The 22,104-nt window shown below is 38.6% G+C and overlaps 1 protein-coding gene across 1 annotated transcript in view; it reads left to right on the forward strand.

The window, feature by feature from the left end:
• Positions 1-6,099: 6,099 nt before the first annotated feature.
• The window catches only part of GLI3 (GLI family zinc finger 3), a gene marked incomplete at both ends in the record, with an annotated part of 271,835 nt that continues 255,830 nt past the window's right edge, over positions 6,100-22,104 (forward strand). Inside the window, one exon of the mRNA XM_084230035.1 lies at positions 6,100-6,223. Coding sequence (XP_084086161.1) covers positions 6,100-6,223 — 124 coding nt within the window. The remainder of the gene's footprint in view (positions 6,224-22,104) is intronic.

Consider the following 22,104-nt stretch of genomic DNA (forward strand, 5'->3'; position numbering starts at 1 on the left):
TACCCTAGTTAAAAATTCATGAAGATTTCATTTACAACTTGTGAAGTTGAGCCTTTTTCTTTTTTCACAAAAGACAATAGGAAAGGAGAAGAAGATTTAGAAATCTTGAGAACTGTTAGAGTGTCATAAAGGTTATGCATAGCTAATGGATTTAAGTTCAGAAAGATTATTTTGGGCACAAGGAAACACCAACCACATTAAGGAATCTATATGAGATTTTCCATAATGTACAATACATGAAATTCACTGAACTGTTTTAAGTTCCCTAAATTTTGCTCTTGTTCAGAGTCAATCAAAAGTTAAAATCAGCACTAGGTTGTGCTTCTTGATTTTTAAAAACTCTCTTTTTAAAGGTTTCCTTTTCATGAGAAACTTAGTTTTCATGCTATAAGAAAGTCTATTTCTGTCTAATTAGTATCCTAAGTATTAGGAATGTTGTCCAAACAGTTGCTCCTGGAGTAGCATCTCGAAGTAGCAACTAATCTGCTAGTAAATAGAGTATGAGCAAAATGTTTTTCCTCTGTGATGCAGGGGGGCCCCTCAGACATCCTTACCAGGCTGGTTCCTTCTGGATTGTTAAAACATTAACACATTAGGGAGATCATTCAGTTTACAAATATACAGGCAGCTGTAAGTAAATATAATTTCTTTATATTTCCTTGTATTCTATTAAAGAAACATGATTTCTTTAGTAGAGCAGAGCCTTATTTGACTTAAACAGTACTTCCCTAAACTGCACAGAATAACTTCTAACTTAAGGCCTAGTCATGGTGCTGTTAAAAGCCTGCTCTGCACTGGGGAATGCCTACTAGTTCTAGCTGTACCCCCAGTCCCAGTGGTGGCTGTTTTAACCTCTCACAAACTGACTTGGTTACCATTTATCAGACTTTTACCATAGTTGTTTTAAATCTTTAAATGTATTAAGGAAAAAAATCAGAGCGAACTATTGCCCAAATGCAAGGAACTTCAAAATAAACCATTGGATTAGGGAAATATCAATAAGTAATCTGCTTTTCATGAAGGATGCATTATCATTTTTAACTACTGTTTCATTTTGGCTTAGATTAGAAAGTCATTTTATACAGTTCAAAATTTAAAATGTTAGTTTTAGCCTTGGCACTTTGTTTTTAAGGTTGCAAGTGTTAAAGGAATCCTGCTTGCAAGTGCATGGGAACTTTCCCTGTAGGGACATACTAGGGGAAAAGTTGATTTTACACATGTTCTCAGAGTTGTGATTTTTCACTTTCTTCTATTTACTGCAAAAGTTAAAGTTAAGGCTGAACTTTGGAACTCCAGGAGGGCCTGCTTCTTGGACGCAAGATGAGGCATCTGACTATGTGTCAGCTAATGAAGAAACATCGTTTGGGTGCCAGGTTAATAGTTCAATTTTGTGAGTGAAGCACACCTGCAGTGGTTTCCTGAAGACTTAGTGTACCCCAATGTTTTATTGTAGTGACACACACTGGTGTTGAATTGCAAAGTACCTGGAAAGTTGCACCTCCTTGAATTAAGCTGATATAACAACTGTGTGAATGAAAACCAGGCTTTGGCCAACAGCTGTCTGCTGGAAATGTTGCCCAGCCAACTGTAGATAGTTTTTCGCCTGGCGATATTCGCGAGGATCTGGGTAACTGATGGGACAGAAAGTGATAGATAAGGGCTGCTTCTGGTGGGGTTCTGATTGTTCTGGGCCGCCTGCCCCTCCGTGTTCTGTATTTTGCCTAAGACTGCTTCTGGAATGCAGTGCAGAGCAGGGCTGGGAGCGCCCAGGTGGCCCTAGACCTCAGGCATCTTCGGGGTCTTGGACCTGTGGACCCCGGGACCTCCGGGAGCAGGGGCGGTTGCTACACTTGGGGAGCCTGGGTCTGCTGAGAGCAACACGAAAGCGCAGCTGACCCCAGCGCCGCTGCAGGCGGAGCCCGCTGGTAAAGTGACTGCACCCGCGGCGTGGGGAGTGCGACCCCGGAGTGCGAGACCAGATCGTAATGGCGGAAGGCTGGGGCGTGGGGGAGTGGGGAAGTTGTGAAGGCATGGACGCTGGAACCGTAGGAACAAAATGTGCACGGACCCCGACGTGAAGGGAAGTGTGGAGTGTGAGATCCTTGCAGACAAAAATCTCTATAGCTTCCCCCCACCCCCACCCCGCTCCTCATGAAACCTAATTATAACAAACTACTGTTCTTTGCAAAGGTGAGCTTCTGTTTAGGGTTTTTTGTTTTGTTTTGCTTTTTTCCTAACCGTTCTAAGTGGCAACTCTAAAGACAGAGCACAAAAACCAGCCTGAGGTTTTGTAGAAGTGCTGCTTGATGTGTAGGACCCCAACAAGAATTTGTGAATTTGGTACATTTTGCTTTTTCTTTCGCTGTTTTTCAAGTGGAGACGTGTATGCAATCTACCTTCACCTGGTCAGTGGCTCCAGGAAGCTTTAGATGCCTTCTTTTGAAGGAGGTGGATGCAAGTTCAGATTTACAATTTCAGAAAGAAAAGACCCACCTGCAGGCAGGTTGCTAGTAGGAAAGGGATTAGATTTGAAAAATAAAGTCTGGAATTAATTGTGCCCTGGGTTTTGCCCCTAGGGAAATTACAAAAGCTTCGGGGACTGGTTGAATGGGGAAAAGCCATGACTGTTTGCTTTCAGGAAGGAATGTTTATCCCTCCATTTACCTATGAAACTTCAAGTTTTAGTTGGCATGTATGATTAGAGCAGTTTTCCTTGGTTGCATTTTTTTTTTTCCATATACTCAAGTTGCTGGACTCAAATCAGCTAAACAGTTTTTTCCCCCATAAGGATACTAAGTCAAGGGCCAAGGCAGCAAACATTGCATGTGATATTGTATTGGTATAAGAGATAGGACAACAGTGTAGAGTTTTATGAAAAGGAAACTGTGTTGGGGGAGGGGGGTCATTTCATTCATGTCTAAAAACCAGTAGTGTGTTGGCCTCAGAGAAAAATCTTTTAGGAGAAGCAAAAATTAAAAGTTTTCCTCTAAAAAAGTTATACTTGCATATTTAAGAAATTTCAGGTTTTACACCACCCCCCCCCCAGTTGTGTATGTTTTAGGATTCCATCAGGCATTTATTCTGTTCACTTCTTTACCTCATTCTTTCATTTATCAACTCGAGATTAAGTTTCCAAACTTGGTTTAATATTGTATGAAAAAAGCCGTCTCCACAGATAAAAGCAGACACTCTTTTCTGCTCACTAACTCTTGGTGTATAGTTTAGATGAGGTGTGAGAGCCTAGAATGTTAAAACTTTCTCCTTTTTGACTGACACGAGAAAGTTGTGTTTTTATTAGTAAAATAACTGATATAATTTATAGGGATATACAGGAAGCAGATGTCTACCTTGGCAAGTTGCCATTTTTATAGCCCTGTTCTAAGCATAAACCACACTTTTAAATAATTAGTTACTAACTAATGAGATCCAAAAATAAGTTGTCAAAATAGAAGAAGGGGTAGATTCTTGAGTGACCAAGGACCTATTTTTTAAAAATCAATTTCAAAAGAGGGGGAGTAGGAATTAGTATTCTCTAAAACCATTAATTAGTGCAATTTCAGTCAGTGCCTGGGGCTTTACCTCTTCTCACTGAGCCTCTCTCTCTGGTGATGAGTATTTGGAGAGTTTTATTGCTTTGTTAAAATGAAGTCCTTTGCTTGGGGGAAAAACCAACAACTCCAAGAAAACCAAGTTTGTCAGGGAACTTGGGTGACTTGTCTCCTCACTGGTGTTAATTAGCGAAGGAAGAGTAGCTATCCCATCTCTTCATAGGTGTTTTTCTGTTCTTTTAGTTTGTTTCTGTGTGCAGTTTTAACTGAGTGAACTCCATCCAAATCTCACCAATAAAACAGCATGTGTGTTTAGAGGGAAACTAGTGTAGTGAATGCTTGCATAATTAAAATGGTTGAGAATAAAGCATTTGATTAAATATTTCTGTTCAGTTGTTTAGTTTTTATATAATTTGCCAGTTTTCAAAGAAATACTGGATAGTTAAGAAAATGGTATATAAATTAACCAGTGATGATTAAGATTCAAGACACTGGAGTCATCTGGGTCACAGGGTCATTGCTTGGTCCATTTATTTGGCAAATATTAGAGGTGGGAGCTATTAGGAAAATAGCTTGGGGCTTGTCCTCAAGGGGCATGTGGTCTGTTTAGGGATATTTCCTTTTGGCTGCTGGAGTTCAGTATTCTGGGGTTCATTTCATCACTAGTTTATCCAGCACCAAAGACTTAAAAGAGTGCCTCCTCTACTGGATACCTATCATTGAACAAAAACATGGAGAACATTTAAATTACCTGGGAAAGCATTGAAACTTATAGAGAATCAATTCTGAGTTGGTTAGAATTAGAAGGGACTGTTGAAAATGTTCATTCAAAGATTTTTTTATCTGAATTTGAGGAAAAGCTTGGAGGACTTGTGATCTATCAGAGGTTAAATGTATGCTTTTGTATATAAGAGTGTTGGATGGGGGAGGAGCCATAATTTTAACTTTACTCCTCCACAGAAGGTTAAATCCCTCTGAAATTCTCTCACGGGACAGATGAGAAACTGAGTCACAGGAGAACTCCAGGGGGCGCCATTCAAGTAGGAGTCTTCTAGATCCTGCACAGTGGCTGCCCTGCAGGGAGAAATTCTGCAGCTTCTTCACTGTTTGTCAGAGCTCTTTGAGGGACATTTCTGATTTGGAGTGGGTCTTATAATTGATATTTAAATTTTACATCATGCTTTCTTTTTTTTTTTTTCCTCTAGAAAAGCTGTTCTTAAATAACCTGTGTCTTTTACAGTGACTGACACTACTTAATCAAGGAAAAGAAACTAAAATTAGTGGAAGAGCCATTGCTGCAGGACCCTGTGGCCTCTGAGTCTTAAGCTTTCTCTAGTCATTCAAATTCCAGATCAGGGGAAGTTTCTTGTACAATAAAGAAAGAATTTGCAGTTCCCTTGCAAATTTAAGTTAAGGATGACTAAAAATATTGGCTCTGGTATTTTAACTCTTTTAATCTTTTAGCATTTGCTTGTTTTATTTCTCTCTGTAATCATTGTTGTGGATTGAATGCAGTAGCATCTGCAAAGTGTAGAAAATGCACAGTTTACTCAACTGAAGGAATACCATGAGTGTTGCAATTTAGATAACTTCAAGAAAACATCCTGGAGAGGGTACTTTTCATTTTTTTCTTGTATTCTTTGTGGGTGTAGAGAGCTTGAGTGCAAAATAAGAATATGAACCGAATAGAGTGAAAATTGATGAAAGATGAGTTTAGCGCAATTATCACCTGAAAGAGGCCAGTGAAAGACACTGACGGACTGCACATGCTCTCAGCTGAGTTTTCATATTTTTTAAGTGGGCCCGTTTTGCTGTTGGCAATCTTTGGACTTTTCCTCTGAGATCAAGACGTGTTGTTCTATCATCTTTTTTGTTTAAAAAATGTTGCTCAAGCGAATTAAAATGTTTTCATGTTTCAAGAAAGTTTTAAAAGTTTGGTTTCTCTGAACAAATTAAGATTAAGAGGCATAGTTCAACTCGGATATTTCAGTGAGGGAAGCAGAGATCACTGGGTTACTGGGCTTGGAATATCATCTGATTCAGAACCTTGAGATGGGCTGGCATTTGTGAAATTTTCTGTTATTCTTTAAAACATGTAATAATTAAAACCTCCTACTTTAGAAAATTGTCGTAATGGTTCTAACTATAAAGGCAGCCACCTGAAGAGACATTTGTAGATGTGGCTTTAAAGAGTAATGTGACACTTGCGTTTCACATTCTCAACACAGTTGAAAATTGAGATATTCAGACCATTTAATTACAATGCCCAGTAGGAATTTGGGAAAAGCCCCACATTTTGGACATTTTTCTGTTCTCCTTTTGCTTGTGTAGACAGAATTTGATTGGCTTGAGGCAATTTTGCAAGAAAACCTGTGGGGAAGGGGCTTCCAGATTTTGAATTTGCTAAAGTGCTAGATGCTTTGTCAGATGACAGACAGGTGACATGAACTCTTTAAGTGTGATTTTTTTTCATCCCTATTTGAAGTTGATGGTGCTGTTGTTTTATTTAGGCCTTCCTGGTAGCAGAGAGCTGAAGTAATGAGAAGACACCATGGAGGCCCAGTCCCACAGCTCCATGACCACTGAGAAGAAAAAGGTTGAGAATTCCATAGTGAAATGCTCCACTCGACCAGATGTCAGCGAGAAAGCCGTGGCCTCCAGCACCACTTCCAATGGTGAGCGGCCACGGGGATTACCAACAGTCAAGAGACAGTCATTTTTATGTTCTCTGCGTTTCTTATGATTGAGCATTTGCACCTGGACTGGTGTTTATTCTCTGAGAGCCTAGAGAAAGCAAATGGGTTGGAGTCTGAGGGGGAGGGGGAGGGGCAGACTATAGTTAATCCCTCTTTTGGTATTGCAACTACAGGTTCTCTTCCCAGTTTTCTAATTTGAGGTGTAAACGTGATGGGCTATTTATTATAGGAGGTTCTTATGTTGATATTTTGGAAATCATCTTGATTAGCCTGACAGGAGTTCAGAATACTTTGCATGTCACATGGAAAGTCTGCACTCTTTGAAATAATTAGTTACCAGTTATTATAAAAGATACAAACATCCCCTTTCCAAAAAAATGAACAATTTTACTCCACTCCACCAACACTAAGTGCTCCTTTCTGAAGGGTTTTAAAATCTGTTCATAGTTGAACCTCAAGATAGCACCAGTGTTTGGCATACAGGTTTTGCAGTTGGCTTATAAAAGTTTAACTTACGTTCAGAGATACCGTAAAGCCACTGTTCTTTACGCTCTGTTTTTTAATATTTTAGCAAAGTGTTGAGAGGCATTTCAATTCAAGCATGGAGCATTGAAAATAAATTCCAGAGCCCCCTCTGGTAAAAACAGACTGAATAGGTTAATGTAACCTTCACTTCCTTTCCCCGATTTTCCACTCTTATAGGCCATTAGTGCCTTTTGCTTTTTGTGGCTTTCTAGCCACCCTGCCCTTCCACATTATACCGGGCTTTTCCCTTTGCCCCAAGAAGAAGGAACTGGTCCATTCTCTGGGTTCCTGGACACTGTGTATCTGGATACACTGACTTGCATGAGCCAGTCTGCTAACCCCCTCCATCCCTCTGGGCTTATACTTTATTTATTCCAAGAAAGGTTTTCCTAGGTTGATATACATTATTTTACATGTGATTGGAGATTCAGACTCTCTTTGGGAAGAAAGTTTAAGAGCAGATGAGCAGTAAAAACACCTCACTTTCCTGTCCTGGATGGTACTATGGGCTCCCCACTGATCTCTCCTTCCCGAAGGTCATTACTGCCCTGACTGGAGCAGGGAGGAGCTGGTGTTAAAGCTGCTGGCCAGTGAGGTCAGTTTTGAATTGACCCTCAGGGAGATATATTTGTCTGAGTTAAAACAGTGAATTTACTTTATATATTTAATGAAAATGCATCTCTATTTCTCCCTTTATTTGTGATATCTAAAGTTGGTACTGGAGTTTATTTTAATTGAACCAGATAGTTGCATTATTCTTCCAGTGTGGTTATAGAATACATCATTGCCTCCTTAAAAGAATGTTACCCTTAGGGTTTTTTCTGAAATTTGTAAAAATTAGAAAAATTCAGTGTTTCAGAACTAGAATCAGTACTGGTTATTTGGTCATTCATTCATTTTTTTTTTTTCATGCCCTACCCACTGGCCTATTTGGTCATTTAAATAGTAATTTTGTAGGAATCAGTATCTTCTGAGAATTACGCTTCACAAAACATCACCTTTTGGTTCTATTTCTAGCGTGTGTGTGTGTGTGTGTGTGTGTAAACACGAGTTGAGCATGTGTATATGTGTGAGAACCAGTTTGGGTTGATGGAAGGTGACTCTCACTCTGGCCTCCATTGGCCTCTGTTATTTCTGTGAATTTCGGAAGATTCATCACAGTGGTCTTCTTGTGAAAGTGCTGCTGCTTCTGCCCCTCCTGCACTCTGCCACAGGCTGGGGAGGTTTGGGTGCTGCTGCCATTATCTTGAACTACTCCGACTATGGGTTCCCATATGAGCCTGTTTGGGGTGACTAGGCACAGATTAGCATCACCAGCTACATGGTTGCCAGGTAGCCACTTGGAACATTAGCCAAGAGGGAGCAGCAGTGATTTATACAAAGTTAGTCCAGCAGTCTGAAATAACCACAGATCTGAATCCTAAAGCAGACTCCCACCAGCTTCCTACCCCGATCAGCTGTGCTCTTGATGCACTCGGTCCCCTAAAGGCCTGTAAAATCCATCCGGTTTGGGGACAAACCCTCATCAGTCAAGTTTGCAGGGCACATGCTTGAATGATAGTGAGTTTAGAATTCCTGCCACCTCTAATCATTTTTTCAGTTTCTGTTTATTCTAAAGGATTTACTACTTTTTATTTTGGAATAGCATAAAGACCCCATCAGATTAAAAGAAAAAAAAAAAAAACAACCTGGAAATGATCTTTTAAAAGATAGATTGCAACCCAGCTGGGCCATCTTGTCTAACCAGCCAGTTTTATTTCAAGAAAAAGGAAAACAAGCCTTTTTCATTTGTGATTGCTTTACTATATAAGCAGTGCTAGTAATTGGAATAATCTTAGCGTCCTCTCTAAGTTTCACCTAACTACTTCACAGTCCTTTTACTGCTCTGGGATCACCTCTGGGTGGAATGATGCGGCCTCTGCTTTGTTCTGCAAGCTCCTACCTGGCTCAGGCTTCTCACTCTGCTGTGATTGCACAGCTCGTCTGTGGGCTTTGGCCCTGTGCCCTGCTTGGGTGGGAGGGGTGTGTGTGTGTGGCTTTCAAAGGTGGGTGCACTGTGTGCTGTTTGGTGGCTACTGTCGTTGTGGTCATCTGTCTGTTTTGTCTTCTTTCTGTCTTTTCTCTTCAAACATTTCGGAGTGCTTGGATTTCTGCACTGATGCTATTTACAATAAGGACATGAAAATCATTTGACTCCTGTAATAGGTAGTACTGATTTGCTCCTGTTTCCAGGGGCTTCTTATATTTCTTTACCAAGCTCTAAAATTCAGGGGTTTATAAATGAAGAATGAAAAATGAGTTCAGCACCAAGAACCAAAGGGATGCGATATATGTGTTTTTCTCACCTATCCACAATTTCATGACTAAAATAAAACAAACAAAAGTTTTCTTATTGGTGCTGTGTTAGGTTGACTTAATTAACTTCTCCAGCCATTGTGTGCTGCAATTTGTTCCTGATTGTGAGCCTTCCAGCCAAACCATGCACATTCCACAGCGTGTCCTTACAGATCTGTTTTCTTACTTTTCTCAGCTAAGTATCTACTCTTAGAATAACATTCATATACGGGTTTGTTTAAACACAACTAAAAGGTATATAGTTCAAAAAGCTGGAACAGCACTTTAGGTAAGAGTTTGCCTCGTAATACTGAAATTTAAAATAACGCAAATGAAAAACTGTTCTAAGCCTTGTGTGGTGAAAAAAGACAAGGCAAATAGGATTTTTGTAATGCTTAGGAACCTGTGTCAACATATGAAGCATTCACTGCTCTTATCCAGCAACCATGATGTATGTGTCATGTGTCATAATCTGGTTTTAAGCTGTAGTTTTATTTATTAAACATAAATGACTAAAGAAATAAGGAGGCATTTAGTTTTCTGAATATTTAGTACGTTTCTGATGTAAGTAATCTTTTTTTGGGTATTTAACAATGTCTTTCGTATATAAATTATGTGCTCAAATATTCAGTGTCATTGTTTACTTTAAAATCTCCAAAACCGACAGTATATTAATATTATTAGTAAAATGCTTTACTAATCTGTTTCTGATATGAACTCATTATTTTCTAAGATTTATGTTGTGTTTTTTTTTAACCTAATAAAAATTTTTTGATCTAGATCTTTCAGTGTTTTTAAGCATTCTCAAAATGCTATAAAACTCATTTAGTGACTTGTAAATACTGATTCTTCAATTTGAAGTGTATTATCTTATTTTTTGGCTTGTGATTTTTTTTTGAAGACGTAATCTGATATTTCTTATTAACCTACTACTCTGCTTTAAAAAAAGAAGCTAATAATAAACGTATGTAGGTTATGATCTTGGGGATCTTTTATCAGATCTGATAGTTATTGGGAACATACCTTAAAGTGATAGAAAACAGAAATTATCACCCTAATGGTGATGTAATATGAAACCAAAGTTGATGGATTAATAACGGAGAGGAAGTTCCCAGTTCACTTTTATTTTCTTAGAAAGGGCTTGGTTCTCCTACTAAAAAAAAAAAAAAAAAAAACCTTGGAAGTTTAGAAAGGGAAAATATTGAAATCTGTAAATATGTAAGGAGATACTTTTTTTTTTTTTTTTTAAGTTTTGGTTACTTCCTGGCCTTGCAGTTAAAAAAAAAAAAAATGTCCAATCGATAGTTGTTAACTGTGGTGTTGACCTGAGTTAGTAAGCTGGCTTAGTTTTGTTGACAGTTGGAAATTCATTGCCTGCTCTTTTCCAACAGCTCTTGTCCCCTTCACCTTCTTAATGGTAAGTCCATTTATTCAGAAATGGGAGGATAGCTCTCACCATACAAAGAATAGGTTGGGAGTTTTGGGTGTCTTGTCCCTTTAGATGTTCAACCCATTTCTCCTGGTCACATCCCATATCCTGCATGGAAAGGACGGTTAGATAAAATGGATGTCCATGGTTTAGGGTGTTGCTTAGAGAATCACTCACAGGTTTTGGGATCTGAAAGCTTTGGTTGAGTTCTGGCATCAACAAGGAATAGGTTTATGAGTGTGGACAGATTAACTTCTCAAAGTCTCAGTTTCCTCATCTGTTTAGCAAGATAACAATTAGACCCACTTCACGGGATCTCTGGGAGGATTAAGTGAGGTAATGACTGACTGTTCTATAAGCACAACACATGGGAAGAGCTTAGCAAATCTCAGCTACTGTTATTTAGGAGAAAGCATGTGTGTGACTTAAGTGATATGAATCCAAAACAAAGGGATTGTGTTTTCTTGAAAATACACATGGTTTTTGAAATTAAGGGAAAGATGTTATGCAAACGTAATTTTGAATTTGTTGGACTCAATCTGAAAAATAGGTAAAGAGGTTTCGACATAGCCCAATTATGACCATTTTTGTACATCTTTGGGAAGGATGGACTGAGAAACACCAAGAAATTCTGTACGTTCCTTCTATATGCTTTCTTCAGCCAGAAAACAGGGAAGATAAGTGTAAGGAAATTTACTGTGACTTGCTTTTTTTTTTTAAAGATTTATTTTTTTCTTTGTACAATAGCTGGGGTACAGGCCAGAGGTGCGGAGAGTGAGCAGATTCACCAGAGACAGAGCGGGGAGCAGAACAGTTAGACAGACAGAAAGCATTGCTGAGGGCAGCAGCGGGTGCAACAGGAGAGGTCTGCCCCACCAGGTGGGAATCACCCTGGCCCGCCGGGAATAGAACCTGCACTGCAGAGGCTGTGGACAGCTTCACAGCTCCATGCTCAACCTGCTGCGCCACTGGGGAGACCCTATTTTGACTTCCTTAACCTGAAAAACTACCACTAAATATATGCCTTAGTATTAGAATTTAGATTTTCTTGATTTTTTTTTTTTCCTGGAGTAAACGGTTTCCTTTTAGGCTAGTGACAGGGTTTTGCTTTAGAGTTAGATTTTATACTATCACAGAGAGATTTCATGTTTTAAAACCAACTAACTAATGATGAAAAATCTGATTCTCATAGGAGCACTGGCTTTATTGAGTTCTATATGTCCCCCAATTCCAGCATCATCTATATTCTTATTGTGGCAAAGCATATCACCTTTCTTGTGGTCACCCAGGCTTGAAACCACACTGTCGCCTTTGACCCTATTCCCTTCTCAGGCTTCCTGTGTCCTACCAGTCTTGAGGCCCTCTTAGATTTTCCTCTGTAATTATTTACCTCCTCATCCCTTAAGCCCACCTTACTACTATTTAAAACCTCACCACCTCATGCCTAGACAGGTAAGGAAGGCATCTAGCCAATCGCCATACCTTCGGTTTTCTTCCTTTTCACTCATGGGACTTGCTCCCCCCAAATCAATCTTGATGGTTCCACTTATGCTACACTCCTATTCCAGAACCTTCAGTGATTCCCAGCTGTCTGTAGAATATAGTTCTACTTAATATTTAGAGTTCTTCCAGAAATCTGACTCCAGGGGGCCTCCCTGGTGGCACAAGGGGTTGAGCACAGCGCTGTGAAGCTGTCTGCAGCCACTGCAGCACAAGTTCAATCCCCGGCCAGGGAGCTACCCACATGGTGCAGCAGACCTCTCCTGCCTCGCCCACTGCTCCCCTCAGCAGTGTATTTCAGTAGATCTGCCTGTTCTGCTCCCCACTCTGTCTCTGGTGAATCCTCTCACCCCTACATCTCTGGCCTGGACCCCAGTTCTTGTATGCATAAATAAATAAATCTTTAAAAAAAAATTCTGATTCCAATATGACATTCCAGTCTGATTGCACTACCTATGGCTGTGCTTTTGCTGAATTGAAGGGCCCTTTGTCTTTGTACCTGTTGTTTCTCCATTGAAGGGAAGTTTTTCTCTAACCTCAGTGAATGTTTCAGTTCTTCTCAAATGTGGCATGTCCTTGGTTTCTTTTTTCCTTCTTGTTGCACATACTTTTATATCCTTTTGGGAAGTACTTAATAGACTTGATTTTTTTGGTGTGTTTTCTAATAAAACTTTAATTAATAGACTGTATTTTAGAGATTTAAGCTTACAGAAAAAGTACAGAGTTCCTATATGCCCCTCTTTTTCTGCCTCCCCCAACTTGTCCTATCATAAGCATCTTGTTTTAGGGGGGTTCATTTGTTATAAGGATAAATTGTTAGTGATGCACTATTATTATTAATTGAAGTCCATAGTTTTCATTAGGCTCCACAGCTTGTATTGTGTATTCTGTGGTTTTTGACAATAGTATAATGTAATTTGTCTGCCATTAAAGTATTACACAGACTAATTCCACGGCCCTAAACACGTCCTGTGCTCCAGCTAGTCATCCCTCCCTCACATAACATTTAATTTTTACGTTTTAGTTACACTTGAGTAGCACCTGGTTTGTCTCCCTCCCCTTCCCCGCCACCATCAATTCAGTGTTTTGTGCCTGGAGGCTTGAGCAGATATTGAATTAGCCTTCATGGTACATAGACCTGCCAGAACTATACTCGATCAGGAGGAAAGAGAGAGCAAGGGTGTGTATGGCACAGCAGTAGTGTTGATGTCAGAGTTTGAACCCTAACTCTTCTCCCTAATTGCTCTGTGACCTTGTTTTAATTGTTTAACATCTCTGAGGCTCAACATTGAGTAGCCAAGCTATTATTAGTAATAGTAATGGCCTCCTTCGGATATTTTATCTCACTCCTTTTAGCACAAAATTACTTGTTAATAATCTGTGAGTGTTTAAGCTTCAATCTGATAGAGAGAATCAGAGTGTTTTTTCAAACAGAAAATCCTTAAATGTGGTGGTCATCAGGGCTTAGCTCAACAGACAAGTACAAGTGATAGGTTGCTGGGGTCATGATGGAATACTTCATATTGTTCCTGAAATTGGCACCAGCTTGGATTTAAGAAAGCAAATTTAAGGCCTACTTCTTATTTATTAGTACTCATTTAAAGAATGAGATGAAATCAGTAATTCTGTGTTAATACGCTTCCCTGAAGGCAAGGCTCCATTTTTCTCTTGTATATAACTATTGGATTTTTCCCTCTGAAAAGACAATCTATAGGTGCTCAGATAAATTAGGAATAAATGTCAACCATGTCTTGCCAACAGTGTTCCAAACTTGGGAATACAAAAAAGCCACAACACGCTGTGTTCTGCTTGTGGAAAGTTCCTGGGTTGCTTTTGCTCACTTGTGATCAAGTGATAAGCGATTTCCAGAATTAAAACTGGTCAGAATCAGAGACAACCACCATGGAGTGGAAGATCAGGGCTGAAATGGAGTTTGTGGAGGACAGTTTCCCTTTGGAGAAGTAGTGTGGCCTTCTGCCTTGCACCACTTTGAGCCCCAGGGCCGGGGAGCTGGCTTTTCCATGCAGGCGGATTCTAGGCGGACTTTGGGTACCACCAGGGGTCTCAGGCCGTGAGGGAGGTAGCGTGATGTTGAATGATGAGTGCAGAAGCCTTTCTGTTACCTTGTTTATGTGGCAATCTTTCCAAATACAACTCCTATCATTTTTTTGTGTGTGTTTAAAAAAAATTTGCCTGTGGTATTATCCACCCTCTTTGGTGCTCAGTTCTGAATTTTGACAAAGTGGTAAAGTCATGTAGCCATCATCACAATCAAGATGCAGAACCGTTCCAGTCCCACCCCAAAATTTTGACAAATGCTTGTTTAATAAACTCAGCATAATTACAAGTACCACCTGGGTAACCAGTAATGACAGAAAGCATTAGAATTGCAGTAGCTGCTTGATGTCTATTTAATGTTTTAAAAATATCTATTTTTTAGGGTCTTTTAGAAAGACTTACTATTATTTTTTTCTTTCTATTCAAGTATTTCATGTTAAATTTGTAGTAGAATAAAATGTTCTTGAAAACTACCCAGAAATATATTATCTCGTGTCTCTGCCAGTGGAGAGTGTCCAGTCAATTCATTGTTTCCATTTAGGCCAATTTAAAATGCCATTTTATATTTTAAACTACAAGGCAGTCATATTAATGAGGGCGTTTTTGTTATTGTTTTGCTACTATGAATTAATTGCACTAGAAGGTAAGAATCAGAACATTTAATGTAGCTGTAACCTAGAGGAAAAATATCAAAGGCTTTGTTAAATCTTTCTCTCTCTCTCTTTTTTTTTTTTTGTAACATTCTTTTTCCCCTTTGCTTCATCTCAATAGGGAAAATTTTTATATAAAAGTTATTCCTACTCTGACTTACGCTGCTGTTTTTAACTTTCTTGCTCTTTTTCCCCCCCTTTCTTTGACTCTTTTCCTCTTCTCAGTCTCTTTCTTTTTTTTTTTTTTTCCATTTAGTTGTAGAAAGTTGAGTTCCATCCCAATTATTAAATCTTAGGAGACCATTCCCACATGGTTCCGTAAATGGTAGCTTCATCCCGAGTCCTTTCATCTCTTCCCCTGCTCTCTGGCTTGACAGTTGAAAAGGTCTGACTGTGCCACACAATGGTTTGATTGGTTTCTCTGGGGGAGACTTTTCCCTGCCTCATCATTCGCCAGGCAGGTGGACCAGAAAGTCTCTTGATTCTTTTGTTGCCTCTCAAAGTCCGAGGTCTTTGACTGAATAAATCCGCCGTCATGGGATAATTTGCTAAAAGGAGACTGAAAGATGTGAGAGAAAAGCCTCACTACTTGGGTGCTGCATTAATGAAATAACGGGTCCTCGCAGTTTGCAATTGAAAAATCACCAGGAATGCAATGGGTGGAGACCGGCTTCTTTTATTTCCCATAATCAACTTTTAGTTCTATCATTTAAAGCACGACTATCCCTTTGCTTGCCGGCCGGCCGAGTGTGTTTGCGTTTGTACCCATGTTGAAGGGGACAGCCGGTGCAGCTGAAAGCCATTTGGGCGCTGTGTCTAGTTAGTCATTAGATTATTACTAGTGGATGGAAAGAATTCCATATGACAGGACTAAGGTTGAGTTAACACAGGACGAAAAGTAATTTACAGATAGGCTGTCCCCAGCCATCTTTGTAGCCCCTGATAAGGTTTCATTTCAGAATGGATAGGCGACATTTCCACTTACGGGCCCATTCTGCGACACCTGTGATAACAGCTTCTGGATCCTAATTGAAATTGGTTTCAAAATGGATTTTCACTTTTCTCTGTCTGTGGAAAATATTGAATGGATTCAGAGCTGCCACAGAGAACCCTGGACCTTGGAAAATGGAGCGGGAAGCTAGGATCATCTTTCATAACAGTGTCGATGATATGACAGTTTTGTTATCTGTCTTATTAATGAAATCATTGATCACCTGATGAGGGAGATAATAAACTACATTCTACCAGTGTTCACAGTGCTCAATTAGAGTCTTATTACAAATAAGGAGGGAAAGAAACGTCAACAGTGGGAGTAAAGTAAAAGTCAATTAAACTTTTTATCCCCAAAGAGACCAGAACAGAACACACCAAGTGATTGCAATCCAAGTATTTTGAAATTCGAGAAGCCAACATTACATTCCCGAGATATCTTTATGACCAATGTAGGGTAACTAGCATCTTTTGTAAAGACACATTAAATAAGATTCAAAAGTGGAAGGGGAGGTTCTGAGTTAAGTGCTTGGTAGTAGGGAGATGTAAAAAAAAAAAAAAAAAGTCCACAGATCCTTTCCTCCCCCCCCCAGTGATGGGATTTGGGGCTCATCCTGGTAGGTAGAGTGAGTAAGGAAGAGCAACCTGAAAGAAAAATAGCTTATTGTCCTTTTGCTCTTAATGAGCTTTGGGAATCCTAGTAAGATGGGAATTAGGTTTGGGTTTAAGGAGGTGGCTCTATTGTTTGGTGTTAGGCTGCTCTGGAATGTGCTCTCTGTCCCTCTTTAAGAAGGGAAAGAGATGCTGACGACTCCTCATGTTTCAGGGTGAATTGTATTCCTAGGTGTTTCTCCATCCACAGTGCCAGCGAGGATCAATCCTGTCCCCTCTGAGCTTGAAAGAGGAGCTGTGATCAAAGGCTCCAGTGATGTCACTGATCTCTGGTGATTGATTAGGAACAGAAGTTCTGGAGGTTTCTGCCTTTCCTTGTACTTTCAGATTCATTACTGTCTACCATTAGGGTAACTGGCACTTAAGCTGCAAGATTATATAAATGAATGATCTAGAAAATATTCTATATTATTTCTGGATCCATATTTGTCTATTTTAAAATTTATTGGAACTATGCTTGCATTTTAAAAACAGCCTTCCCCTTTAAACATGCTGCAAAGGAAAAATAGAATTCTCTGTGCAAATTGGGGAAAGTACTTTGGAATTCTACATATAAATTGGGATGCTATTCAGCAGTGAAAACATTTACATTATTTCCAAATCAGTTTAATCACATACAGGTAATTATGAGTTAGGTAATTGTTAAATATATTTAAATGTTTTATTACCTTTGAAATTTAGGATTTTAAAAATTCTGCTAGTTATTTCTATGGAACTGTTTAACATTTTCCCCTTAACATTCAAAAACAAAAATAAATGGCACTCTATATTTAGAGGTGACAAATCGTGTAACTGGAGAAGATGTAACTTGAAAGGAAATCATAAAAAAAAAAAAGAAGACAGAGTTCAAGGGATCTCTTCTGGAACTGAATGTACTGTAACTTTTGGCTTAGATCCACCTATAGTAGGGATTGATTGCCAAAGTATTGGGAAAAAAATCTGTTTTGGAAGACACTGGAGTCGAAGAATGAAAAGTTGAATGGAAAATGAAGAATGTAAATTAAAGTTGCTATTACTGTCTGTGGTTTACTGTTGGTTGGCAAGGACTGTTGCCTCATGCTTACTTATAGCTAATTCCTTTCACAGAAAACTTCATTTTGAGAACTTCTCTCTGAGTATGACTGATAAATGTGTGTTTATAGTTTAGGATGAGTATCTAAAGAGAAGAGATCATGCAAATGAGGCTTTGGGAGAAGATAGTGAGGCAATTATGAATACTAAGCTTTTAAAGACTCCCCTTTCATGAATATTTTTGTTCTGTTGGCAGTAGTAGGATGAATAAACCCAGACTCTTTCTTGCCTATAACCAAAAGAGAACTTCTAGAAAGATAGAACAATGGCATAGTTAGAATAATGGAACTTCTAGCAATGTTAGTATTTTCTGGCAAAATATGAATCTAATATTCAGTGGAAGATTTCTTCTGAGCATTTAAAGATTGGAAAATACAGTGGCCATTTCACATTAAGTTTAAATCAAATATGCCTTAGCAAACTAATGTTTCTAGGCTTGGTTTCAAATCCTGGCAAGTTTCAGGGCAGTAGAAAAGTTCCTTTCCTATAAATGTTGACAGCAGTTCCGGTAGAGGCTAACAATGTTTTATAAATAGAGTTTACTTAGCAAAACCATATGTATGCCTAGTGAAATAACCTCACATTTATTTATGTTTTGATTTATAGAAAACATGTGCCCCTTGACAAAGCCTTTGGGCTCTTTTCCGCAATTAAAAGAAATCATGTTTGAAAAAAAAATAGCTACCATCTTAATGGGAGACTTTTTCACATAAATTCAAAGCACTTTCTTTGATCAGTTTCATACAAATTGAGAATATTTTCATCCATTAGTTTGACCCCAAAAAACCAGGTGAATTAAAAAAAATTATATATATGTATGAAAGCATGCACACAAATATGGAAGCACACAAATACGAAAGCATGCACAAATATATGATACTTATTGGCTGGATATTGGAAAAATCAGAGATTAACTGGCTGGATAACTTGAGAGTGGCAACTTGCATGCAGTGTTGCAGCAGGAAATGTCCATTTTTGCTTATTCTGGCTGGTAACTGGTGTTGGTCTAAAACGAGGTAGTCCTCTTGTTTGAGTTGGTTTGTTTATTTTGGGGGGGGCAGCATGCTGCTATTTTGCTGGGCCTTACTTTAATTATATAAAAAGTGCCTATACTTTGATTCTCTTTCTTTCCAACAACAGATATAAAGAAAGGGATAGAAGGTAGTTTCTAAATCCCTTATCTCTTCCCATTTTTTAAAAAGGACTTTGTAGTTTAATTAAAGATATGTCTTTTGCTTATTATTCTTTCCAAAAGTGACTTGTTAGAAGAAAAAAACGTTTCTTTCCATAAGAAAAAGTGAGTCTATTAGCTGGGACCAGACTACAAAATATTGCTCAGTGATAATTCTAGACTAGATTAGTGGTTTCCACTTTGCTGGGGGTGGGTTGGGAGCAGAGGGAAAGTCAGTCTTCAAATATAGAAACTTCATAATACATGCCCATACAAATGATACATAAAAGCCTTATAAATAAATGCTAGTATTATTTTGTAGCTTGTTGTAATTTGGGGCACTTTCATCTTCAAATACAAGTGAGAGATTATATGTGCTTAAATAAGAGAAAGTAAATGTTGATTGGAAATCTGAGGAAGGTGAATGTCAGTGTCCTGGTTCCTGGCTCCATGCAATCAGAAATGAATGCCACGGAGCACAGTGGCGACTGCTTCCGTCCCATAGTGACCTCAGAGAGAACTGGACCATCTTTTACCCATGGGGATTAATTGGCAAGCCTGGAACCCTTGAGAAAATGAGTGAACCCCTTGAAATTCTTTCATGCGCTGTTTTAAGGGCATGTGCCTGTGTTCTCTTTCTTTAGGATCTTAAGAAGTTTCATGACCCATTGTTTCCCAGTCCTCTTCTCTACACATAGCATTTGGAACTCTTAACTTTTTTTGGGGAAAATATTGAAAGTTTAGAATTGTCTTTGAGGATATGAGACCTCTTAGTGATTAGGGACCACAAAGGTGAATTTTTCTCTTATAAGATGTGATGTGATAACAATGGTTTTGACCCAGCTTACCTTATAGGGTTGCATATTAAGAATTTGAGAGATTTAAAAAAAAAAGAATTTGAGAGATTTTGCTTGCACTTCACTATCTCTGTAAATGAGGAGCATGGGTCTGTGATTTAAAGAGCTCTTGCCCTCAGAAACACTGTATGACATTCACTTTGAATTCCACAGGAATTTACAAGAATGTAAAGTGACAGGAAAGATGTCAGGTAAATATGAGGAGCTTGATAGGAATGTGTTAATATACTCCAAGTTTAGAAAGGAAAATGCACAATTCTCTTGAAATCAATTTGTATAAATCACATGTACCTGTCCATCTTAAAATAAAAGCCATCGAGAGACTGTTTAGACCACATTGTTAAGGCAGAACAATTTCAAGTATTTTGAAGAGCAGTTTATAGTATCAGTTTCATGTGCAAATCCAAGGAGATTTTTGCTTAGTTTTGACTGAATTGCTCATAATTACAGGTAGTTGCCACAAAGACAGTTGCTGTTCTGAAATCTGAGACGTGCATGTTCTTGACTGAGACCTGGCGTCACCCATTAAAGATCCAACCTTCTGTGCTCATCCTCCTGGGAGTACCTGGGCAGAGGTGGCATTGGCACTGCTAGAAGGGGCATTTTGGCTTTTGTGTGACTAACTCTTCCCAGATCAAGGCCCTCTCCTAAATCTCCTCACCGAGTGCTCTGCATAGTTTTCTGTTTGGCATCTGGTTTTATGTAGTTGTATTTCATCATTGCTTCGCTGAGAGCTTTTGCAAATTTCTTTGATTCTAATTTAGTTGCTTTAAACCCTTTGGAGTGAAAAAAGAAACAAAAGAAAAGTATAATGAACTTTGATTACTAAGCCTGGAAACTTTGAACCTCTCAATAACCCATATTTATAGTTATTTTTTAAGAATGAAATTCATAGGCAGAGGCTGGGAGTTTTATTACTGTTGCTGTTGAGATACAACATAAGAAAAAGTATAACAAAGGCCAGAAGGTTCCTTAAGAAGATTCCCCAAGCCAGGTAAAGAAGAAGAGATGGTTCATCATTATTAAAATAATGCATTTTCGAAAGTGTTTGAATGACAAAGGAAACCATTGAAGTGTGAAGAAAGAAGCCAGTTCTCACTTAACCATGTGTATCTGGGCTCCTGCTCACCACAGTCTGAGATCTTAGAAATACACACATCACTTTCTGCTTTCCTCTTCTTTTACATGCTTCTTTTTTATGAAAGGAATACCTGCTTATTAGGAAATTCAGAAATACATAAAGAAAAACAGGAATGTGTCTCACCTAGAGATGCCAGAGATAATCTTTGTTATTTCCGGTTATTTCCTCCATGTACATTTTCTGCATCATATAATATATATATCCATGTTCTGGTCAGCGAGTGTGTGTGAGCATTTTCCATGTCTTGTTCTGCTCTTCTCCAACTTGTCTTTAGTGGAGATGTAATTTATACAACCAATCCTGTCATTGGACATTTACATTTTTCTTTCGTTTTTCCAGTTGTCAATGAGGATGTGATGAAAATATTTAAACATCCTGTGTGCTTCATACATCTTACCTAATTAGCTCCAAGAAATATAGTAACAGATTTCCACTAGCTGTTTATGAGTGTTTATTTTCAGGAACCCTTATTAACATTAGTGAAATATTATTAAAGAAATTATGATTGTTAAAAGCTTTATTTTTCATATTTTTAAAATCCGAGTGTAATAAAGATATAGAAAAATGCATATGGTATAAATGAACAGCTTCGAGAATTTTACCAGTTTACATTTCAGTTTACATTTACACGTCATGTAAACTGAACATAGGTCAAGAAAAAACCACCACTAGGACCTGGGAGGGCCCTCGCACTGTTGCCCAGCTGCTTCTCCTGTCCCCAGAGCTTGCTGTCTTTATCCATCTAGTGCTAAGTAGCACTTGGGTAGTTTCTGGTGTTTGGTTCTTGGGAGCATTGAGTGTTTGGTACTTGTCTTTTGTTAGGCATATCGTGAAATGACTGCATCGTGGAAGGGGTGTGTGTTTAGCTGTAGTAAACACTATTAATGGTGTTCCCACGGTTTGCAGAGATTTGCTCCTGACTCTTGCCAACACTAAGTGTTTTCTGGCTTTTTCATTTTAGCCTTCTGTTGGTATTCGTCTGTGGTTTTCTTTGTTCCTGATAACTAAGCCAGTTAAACCTACTTTTAGATATTTATTGGTCATTTGCCTATCTTCCTATGCAGTGTTCTGTTAAGTCTTGAAAAATTTGTTGTTCTTTGGGAGTGAGTATTTACAGTTGTCCTCTCGCCGATTTGAAATATCTTTATTTGACATAGCCATTACATTTTTTTTAGCTTCTTTTCCTGAACTATCTTTTTCCTACTGATCTGTCTGTTCTTTAGGCAATACCACATCTATCAGATGTCACAACATATAACACATTCTATCTGTGCACGTCATCTTCTGCGCTTCTTTTATCAAATGCTTCTTCGCTCTTTCCCCATTTTTTTTCTTCTAGGTCCAGAAAATCCACTTTTTGATTGTGTTGTTTATGACTTCATACATACATCATAAAAGTGTGGATGAATGCAAACCATTTCCACGGTACTGGTTGCCCCTGGGAAGAGTGGAAGAGGAATAA

This window comes from Talpa europaea, assembly GCF_964194135.1.
Source record: "Talpa europaea genome assembly, chromosome: 3".
NCBI classification, from domain to species: Eukaryota; Metazoa; Chordata; class Mammalia; order Eulipotyphla; family Talpidae; genus Talpa; species Talpa europaea.